The 9,829-nt window shown below is 40.8% G+C and overlaps 1 protein-coding gene across 1 annotated transcript in view; it reads left to right on the top strand.

Annotated features, from left to right (window-relative positions):
* Positions 1-5,813: 5,813 nt before the first annotated feature.
* Positions 5,814-9,829, top strand: part of mfng (MFNG O-fucosylpeptide 3-beta-N-acetylglucosaminyltransferase) — a 30,219-nt gene continuing 26,203 nt past the window's right edge. The window contains exon 1 of the mRNA XM_008289383.1: positions 5,814-6,544. Coding sequence (XP_008287605.1) covers positions 6,158-6,544 — 387 coding nt within the window. The 5' untranslated portion in view covers positions 5,814-6,157. The remainder of the gene's footprint in view (positions 6,545-9,829) is intronic.

Raw genomic sequence — 9,829 nt, 5'->3', positions numbered from 1 at the left:
TTTCTTGCAGCATCAGTCCAGTGCAGATGGATACAGATGTTTTGCTACTGATCAGTCTCATATTAGTGTCAGAAAACACTCATAACACAACATAAAAGCATCGTGGAGCAATTAAATATGCTCTTTGGTTTGTTTTGTCTCTTTGGGTCCAGCACAGAGAGGACACAGACAGTTTACAGCGACCTCTGCTGACCAGTTGCTAGAGAACAGTCGCATCACCTTTCAGATATGCACTCACATGAGCAGGACAGTAAACCTGCAATAAGTGTGAGCCACATTTTAATCCATAATTACCACCAAAACAATAAAAGATACTCATGTTAATACATGCATGACATTTTGATTATGCACGCCTATTATTTTGAACCACAAATCCAATATAAAGGCTTTAACTCAATAATGATTTTACCAGTGATTTATTTTTAACTATCTGGCTAAGAGCTGTTAGATCCAGTGTCAACAAATGAAATAAACATATTCAACATGTTGTAATAGGTTCTTGTTTAGGCTGCACTGGTTAAAGTTGATGCCTTAATGATACTGAAGTGACCCACTGATGAACATTCCTACTCATAAACTCTCTGCAGTGCTTTTTTAAAAACGAATATTCTACTTTGTCGGTTTTTACAAGCTCTATTTTTGTGCTGTATCATGATAGCTGCACCCTAAGATTGGATTAACCAGGAGCAAAGCAATCTGGTTTAGAAGAACGCCTTTCATGTTGAAATGTGTTATCGTTTCTAACGTCTTGCGATTTGAACCTCCCCAACTTGCAGAAGTTGAAACATTTTTCACAGTTGCCATCTCTGATGCGTTCTGTCACTCTGCACTGGGTCTGCGAATTGAATTTCAGCAGCAGTTCGGCAGGAGATTGAAGGTTAAGAGGGGGATTTTCAGGTACTTAAGCTTTGCTCTGACTGAGCCATATCACACACACACACACACACACACACACACACACCCACACACACACACGCAGGTCATTTTACCTGCCGGTGGAGTTAAGTGGTTTCCTCTTTGGGGTTTAGTTTGTCACTGGGACCCAAGATTAGTGCTCCATGTCTCCTTAAATGCACTGATACAGGATGATTTCTAGCGAGTAAAATGAGAGGACGTTCTGTCCCAGCATGCCCTGCTTTTCCATTTGCTGGAAAAATGACGTGCAGGCAGCTCCACAGAAATTTCCCAAATTTTTTTTGTGAAGATGTGTCAGCAGCTAAACTTCCATTAAAATGTTGTTGAACAAAAATTGGTTCAATCTGAAACAAAATGTGCATTTTCAAGCATTTTTTCCAAGTTTTGATGTTAAATTAATGCAGAGACTTAGTTCCATTATGGTTACACACTGTTTTCCCAAGTTCGCAGCTCTTGATCTTATGACTTCCTCACTTGTGTATCAGTGATGTTTCTCCAATCCCAGTTCTTGAGTGCGGTCCAAGTCCCCGTCTGACTCAGAGCTCAGAGAGGCAGACAGACAAAGCCCTGAAAGGGGGTCTGGTCCCTCGACTCTCCTGGCCCTTTGTTCAAAGTGGGGCCGGGATGTACTCGCTGTTTTAGAAAGAGGACTTTTCAGCTAGGCCGTAAGGCGATCCTGGGCCTTTCCTGGCCAGGGTGTGCCCTGGGCGTCTCTGGTTTACCTGCGGGACCAGGAGGGGTGGGGTGGGGTGGGCTGGTGCTCGCTGGGCTAGGAGGGGGGAGCAGTGGGGAAGAGGAAAGCAGCTGGTCAGTAGGAGAGGGAGAGGGAGAGGGAGGCTGAGGGAGGAGGGGGGGAAATGGAGGGATGGATGTAAGGTGAGAACGCTGAGAAAGGACAAATAAACAAAGGTGGCGATGAGGGTCTGAGGTGAATTAATTGTATCAAGCTCTTTCTCTCTTTGGTGAAGGTCTCCAGAGACAGCAGCACAGGGAACAGTAGACAGTAGATGCAGCACTGGGCTCCGACCAGCTTAGAGAGACCTACAGCTTCTTTATTTTTTTTTTAAAAGAACATATTTCACGGTTCCTCCCTGAAGGTTCAAGTCTAATGTAAAGTTTATGGTTTAATTTTACTTCAGCTCTGCTTCAGGCAAACTCAGATGATGTCATGTCAGGATGATGTTAATACGTTCCCAGAGAAGATCAAATTAAATTTGACTGAACAGATTTGCTCAGAATGATCAGCCATTAAGACATTAGAGTAGATTAGATTAGACATAAATGAGCAGGTGTCTAGAGAGATATGAAGGGGGAATGTAAATCTTTTGAGACATGTCATTTGTGGCATGTGAACTGGACTTCCTTTGCACTATACAGCACCATCAGTCCATCTTTGTTCACTTTTTATCAACTGTAAGAACTTACAATGTTCTGTCTTCTGTGTTCACTTTGGTCCCAGCAGAAATATCTAAACAACTTCTGATGGATTGCCAGGAAATTTTCATTCATGGTCCCCTGACGATGAATCTGGATGATTTTTATGATTTCCCGGCATTTCTTTTAGTGCCATCAGTCGGTGTTCTTTTGCATTTACAGTAGCTTTAGAAAGTACTCAGAACCCTTCATGTCTTTATTTTTTTGTATTGCCATTTGTGTCTATCAAGCTACCCCCAGTAACCCATCTACACACATTCTACACATCCCAATAATAATTTAGAATGGGCAACAATGGCAGCTGCATCAATATAAAACTACAACGATGCAAAGCAGGCAAACAGTAAAGAGAAGTGAACACTTCCTAAAGCCACCACACACAGTGAACTACAGACAGGTGCCAAATGAAAGGAAATGCACCGTCAACTGTTTTTGGCCACTATGTGCCGCCAGAACAGCTGCAGCCCTCTTTGGCACCGACTCTCAAAGTCTCTCGACTCCACTGAAGGGATAAAACAGCATTTTTCTAAATGATAGCCCCACAGTTGGTGTTTTGATGATGACTGTGAGGCGCGCTGGCTAACAATTTGGATTAAAATTTCCCTTTGGTGTTTGATTAGGTTGTGATCTGGTGACTGGGAAAAACACCCCGACAACATGATGCAGCCACCCCCGTGTTTCACAGCTGGGATGGTGTTCTCAGGCTTCAAGCTTCCTCCTTTTTCCTCCAAATGTAACGATGGTCATTAAGAACAAACAGTTCAGGTTTAGTTCCATCAGGCCACAGGACATGTTTCCAAACATGAAGGTCTTTGTCCCTGTGTGCATTTGCAAACTGTAATCTGTCTTTTTTATGCGGCTTTTGGAGTAACGTCTTCTTCCTCTCTGAGTATCCTTTCAGTCCATGTCGGTACAGGACCGGCTACACTGTGGATAATGACTCTCTGACCAGCTTCAGCAGCATCTTCACAAGGTCTTCTGCTTTTGTTCTGTGGTTGATACACATATTTTGTAGCAAAACACTTCATCTCTGGGACACAGAACCGTCTCCTTCCTGAGCACTATGATGGCTGGACATTCCCATGGTGTTTATACTTGTGCATATAATTGTTTGAACAGATGAACCTTCAGGCATCTGGAAGTTGTACCCAAGAATGAACCAGACTTGTGGAGGTCCACAATTCTCTTCCTGATATCTTGGCTGATTTCTTTAGGTTTTCCATGTTGTCACAAAAGGAAGCAGTGTGTTTGAGGTGTGCCTTAAAATACATCCACAGGTTTGCCTCCAATTAACTCAGATGTTGTCAGTTAACCAATCAAAAGCTTCCAAAGCCATGACATCATCATCTGGGCTTTCCCACATAGTTAGAAGGCATCTTAGTGTATGTAAACTTCTGATTTTGAAGAAAGTAATGAAAAATTCTCTAAAAAGTCTCTCATTATTCTGGCATTCAAATAGAAACAATTTTGGTAATTCTAACTGACCTAAAACAGGAGAAGTTTAGTCACATTTAATGTCAGAGAGTGAGAAAAAAGAGGTTATATGTCTTTTTATACAGTGTATGTAAACTTCTGGTTTCAGCTGTATTCAAATTCAGTGTTAAACCGTCGTACTGTGCTTCTCTTTTTACTTATGACACTTCTATAATGAAGCACAATGTCAAATTTAACACCTTTTTTTTCCTTTTTCAGTTCATTCAGATTGCATTTATTGTAAACTCACATCCAGCCAGCTGTTCATGCAAAGGAAAACTGAGCATAATTAGATTATTATTTCACTTCTCAAAATCTTCCCATGGCTCCCAACTTCACATCAATCTCAAAACAGTTGTGAAACTTGCAGAGCACCAGACATAAGAGTGAGTCTACTGTCAGTTTAAGTCCTGACAGACAGTTTCCTTTCAAAATGAGATGGCCACCATTAGGAAAAACAAACATGAAGCTAAAGTTATGAGTCATCCTTGGTGTTTGACTTTCAAAATAGCTCTGTTTTTGAGAACATTATCTGCTTAAAATATTTACCGGTTAATTTCAGGAAGCGTTTTTGTTGCATAACAGAAGATGAAACTTTAACGATCCCCCAAATAAAGAAACCTGTACTTTTGCTTTGGATTGAAACCCTCCAATTGCAAAAGTCCTAATTTTAAAACTTCATATATAGCAGTTTTGCAGTGTTTTTGGATGCAGCCTAACCTTCAGAAAGCTGTGTAGCAGTAACTGTGAGTGCTGAGGAGGAAGGAAGAAGGCGGAGAGTTTCGCTGTGGTTTGCTGTTTCTGGCTGAGTGAACAGATGACACCAGACTCACTGAGCTGTGATAAAGTTGTCTGCTGTAAGGTTTGTGATTGATACTTACTCTATGAATTTTTTGCCAGATCTTCACACATACAAGCACACATACACTCAGATGAGATACTTAAGAGATAAGAAAAGACTGATGGAATTCAAGAAATTGAAAAAAAAACTGAGTAAATGTCGGACCAGTTTTAGAATTTCTGACCTGTTGGTGGTGCTAAATGTAAAGTCAGTGTATCACCAAAGTCAGTGCTGAGCATCACAGCCTTAGAAACAAGCAGGTGACTTAACATGTATGATAAAAGACTTGACAACATCCATCCATCCATTATCTATACAGCGCTTAATCCTCACTAGGGTCATGGGGGGCTGGAGTCTATCCCAGCTGACTCAGGGTGAAGGCAGGAGACACCCTGGACAGGTCACCAGTCTATCACAGGGCTACACTTAGAGACAGACAACCAAGCACACTCACATTCATTTTTTTAACTTTGTGTTTTTACGGCTCAAGATATCAACTGTTGGTTTTACTGGTCATTTAATGTTGTCTTGGCGAGGATTTGGACTAAAAACAACAACAAAAAGCAAAAAAAGAAAAACCTTAGTGGTTAAAGTATAGAGTTGATGAGACTATTGTTGTCACTTTCACCTTTGTCACCCCAACTGTTTATTCTAAGTGTAAGGAGCTTAGATGTACGTACAAACCATGGACATTTGTCATGTTTTAGGGCAGTCATGTCTCAGATTTTTTAAAAGTTGAAATTTCTAAATCTGACAAATGTTGTAAATTAAATATATTTTCTTTAAATTGTAAATAAATTTGTAAAAAAATATGTAAAGTATGTTTTCATCTGTTTTCATCTAGTAATTTTTAATTACTGAGTGCAGATTGATGGGAAAATGATCTGTTTTATTCATTTAAAATGAAATCTCTACACTGCAAGGAAATAAAGGCGTCTTCCGATGTGATTGTATATGTGGGTTATAAATGATGTCTTGTCCAGCATCTGTGTCCCATATTTTGTCACTCATGTTTAACCTCTATTAAAATGATTCCAACCGGATGTGTTTAACAAGTCCAGCTGCTGTGGTTTATTTTGAAAGAGTCAGAAGGAAGTCTGACTACTCGGCTGCATGTAGCTTGACAGCAGTGACAGCAGCGAGGGCTGAGCTGCGACCGAAAAGTCAAATATATCTCAGTGGCAGCGGTTTTTACTCAGAAAATGAGAGGGAAACTGCGTTGTTGTGTTTTCACAGCTGGCAAAATTCTAAAAAACTGGTCAGGTTGATGATTAAAATTACTCTGATATCCGATAATTAATCATAAGAATTATAGGTTAATTAATATGGAACGATGACGACAACGTTCTGAGGAAGGAAGCAGCAGAAGAAGAAGTGATGGAGGAACCGCTACGAAGTTAGACCAAAGTCAAAACCGTGGATGATTTTAAACGAGAGGACCAAGAAGATGATTTTAACGCCCTGTGGGATTTAACGACGTTTTTGTGTTCTACCATGCATAGGAGATGGATACGCCGGAGGTTGCCAGTCTTGGTTTTCACCTTCTTCATTATTCTCTACGTGGATTTTCAGTTACGCACCAGCAGCCTCCCCAAAGTCGCTCACCATCCGTCAACCCGTGCGCCCGAGCGCTTCATCCAGCTGCCTGCCGCCGGTGCCAAGGACGCACAGAACCCGGCTGGAAACAGCAGCAGCAGCAGCAGCACTGGTGGCAAAACGCGTTCCACCGACCTGACGGGAGGACACTCTGAGAGCGCACATGTAACTCAGCCGAAACTGGAGCTGGACGACATCTACATCGCTGTGAAAACCACCGGCAGGTTCCACAAGACGCGTCTTGCGCTTCTTTTGGAGACTTGGATCTCCAGAACCAAGGCGCATGTAAGTGTTTGTTCTCACACTAGAGCGTTCAGCTGCTGCTCTTATCCAAAGGCACCATCATGACGGTAGAATATTCCTGCCTGATCATCAGTGGCACACTATCAGACTATTTGATTTGGTCATGTGTTGCTCCATCAAATTAAATCCCTCTGGATAGAACAATGATCATATTAGAAAAGTTCTGAGAAATGAAAAGAGACTGACTTGTAAAGTTGCACATGGTCTTATGTCACAAACAAGAGTTTCTCTGTTTATGTGGAATCATGTCAAGATCAGTTTAGAGATAGAACAGACTGTGGATTTATGGCAGCTGGAGGTGAGGCTAGAACAAATGAACTCATTAAACACATCATGCCTTTGCTTCATAAAAAGCTCAAACATCTGACTCATCAGGCCTTGTGCTGTAGAACTAATGATGAAATGAAAACACTCACTTCCTTTCTGCTTTGAAGCTCTAAGTCTGCTGACCGACGCAGCTGATTAGCTCCTGAGTGTTCGCTTGGTCACTTTACTGCTGAAACAAAAGTTAAAATCACAGATATGAAAGCCTTCCTGGTTTTCAACATGCGGAGAGAAACATTTAAAAAAAATGGCTGTAATTGGATTTTGCAGTCTGTTCAACCAGCTGTCTCACCTACAACATTTAGAGATTGCTTTGCAAACTAAAAAAAGTGCATCTGACGTGACAATTTAACGGTTTAGTTTGGTTAAAGGGCAGCAGTGAGGATGTGAACGGGTGTTTTAGTGAGTGAGGCTCACTCAGAAACCTTGTTGGGTTACTGGTATTCAGTTTAAAAGGTTTTTACGACAGATTATTTAAGATTTTTAACACACAGTCATCCTCAAATGTATTCATACCCTTACATTAAAGAAAAGGCAAAATTCACAATAGTCACTGGAATAACTAGAAACTGAAAAAAGTAATAATAAATAAAAATTTGCTAAATTATAATTTAGTGAAATAAGACGCTGCTTTTGAATTGGGGTTGAAAAGAATAATTTTAAAAAAAAACTGTCCCAGACAAATCAGAGCACTTTGCTGATGAGCAGTGGACCAGAATACCTGTCAACAGGTGCAGAAGTCTGACTGAGAGTTACAGGAAACACCTGATGGCAGTGATTGGCTCAAAGGGTTGTTCAACTAAGTATTAGTTTACGGGTCCCATCATGCTTGTTTGCTTGTGTTTTTTAAAAAATGTATTTATTTGTTTGTATTTCTGTTGAACCTCAATTCAAAAGCAACGTCATGATGTTCATTTTTTTTTTTTTAATTATTATTACTTTTGTCTGTTCCATCTTATTTCAGTGACAGATGTTTATTTTCCTTCTTTAATGGGAGGCTATGAATACATTTGAGGACGACTGTACAAAAGCTGTGATATTGGTACAGAACTTCAGATTGAAGTGGCCCATTCTTTCTCCCCGGCTTTTCCTCCGTTTCAGGTACTTTTATTGCTTTATTGGAATGAAATAACAAATCAAATAAAATACCAGAGTCAGACAACGTTTTTCTGAGGCTGCTCTCCGTCACACATAAACACACTCTTGATGGCTTTCTGCTCGTCGTCCTCTCTGTGAGGCTTTGTCAGCTCCAGCTGTATCTATGAGTGGCATGTGAAAGCACTTGAGCAGGAACATCTGTTTATCTCATAGCTCAGCATCTCTAATCTGCACAGGGTCGATTTGTACAACCTGGCGCGAAATCAAACTTGAGTTAATCTCTGGAAACAATACGTGTAATTTTGAGTTGGCCCAGAGATTGCCATTGACTTACATGGTTGACTGATACACAGACACAGCGTGGGGCTTCTTCAGCGGAAGATTTAGCGAGAAAAGGCTTGTTTTTCAGATACATTTATTTAAATTCATACCACACATGCTTTGTAACGAACATATCTTTTAAATGCGCTCTCTAAATACTGCAGATTTCTGTTTTGTGCTTTTTTTTTCATGAAACAGATGAAACTGATGATGAAGCACTGCTCTCTACGCTTCTTGTTTTGTGTTTCACAGGGCAGACTTCCTACAGAGTGCAGATTTTAAAAAAAGAAATATGTATGAGTGAAAGATTAAGACATCTACTGAGAGTTTGTTCCTCTTTCTCACTGCAAATGCAAAATGCAAGATGTGTTTCTCTTTGGTTTAGTGTATTTCAGAGCGTGCACACACAAAAACCAGACGCACTAATACATACATTTAGTCACACAAAGATGCAAGCGTAGAACCTGTAATACAAAAACGCACACACACACACACACAGACACAGGAAGCTGTGCAGGCAGGTTGTCTCGGCTGAGGGGAAGCAGCCGCCGTGTAGTGACTCCGTTAACAATACTGAAACGGAAGCTGGTCATAGAACAGGAAGTAGAGAGGCCGATTGCAGAACAGAACGAACCTCATCTCACTTATGCACACACATACACACACACACACACACACACACACACACAGGGTGAAAAGTCATTTCTCAGCAGCTCGGCAGCTGCTGTCACTAAATATTGTCGCTAATCTGCTTAAAGCTGGAAACAGGAGTGTTGCAATAGAAACGGCTTCCTGACAACAACTTATTTGAGGCTCCGGGGCAGTAAAAGCACTGATAATCCCCAACATGGTCTGGACCTCTGAGTCCCTTCAGTCATTTTCAATCACATCCTGCAGCACCAACATCAAAAATAATCTTTGTGGTGGAGATATATTTAAGTGGACGGAGGAGAAGACTCTGGTTGATCTTTAGAGAAGAGCTACCAGAAGAACAACAGTCTACAGCCGTGCTACGAGGTACCTTCAATACATCCTCCACTTCACTGGGAAACATCACAGGAGGAAGATTGTTTTTGCATTATTTTCAACACAGTCACCTTCAACCTCAACACACTTGATCCACCGTTGTTTAAGCTTCACTGTCGCACCTGGAGCCTCCGGAGACTCCTCAACAGCATGGATGACTTCAGCATCTCCCAATCCCCCAACCCAATCCTGAAGAAACGCTCTCTCATGTTGCCTGTACTAATGTGTATGTACAGCAACATGACAATCAACCTGATTTCATCTGAAGTGAACAAATACATATTTTTACATTTTATAAACTAAAAAAATGACTTGATTTGATTACATTTCTTCATGATGTTGTACAGTGTAGTTCTTAAGTCAGTCTGGACCATACTGGTGAAGTAAAACAATCGTTCAGGGCTTTAATATAAACAAACAACAACTATGTAATAATTCTTATAATCTTAATGAATCGAAGTTCTTCTTCATTCAAGTCTTCATAATGTTGTAATCAAA

This window comes from Stegastes partitus, unplaced genomic scaffold (assembly GCF_000690725.1).
Source record: "Stegastes partitus isolate 25-593 unplaced genomic scaffold, Stegastes_partitus-1.0.2 Scaffold612, whole genome shotgun sequence".
NCBI classification, from domain to species: domain Eukaryota; kingdom Metazoa; phylum Chordata; class Actinopteri; family Pomacentridae; genus Stegastes; species Stegastes partitus.
The sequence above is the reverse complement of the archived record's forward strand: the minus strand, read 5'-3'. Positions and strand labels throughout refer to the sequence as shown.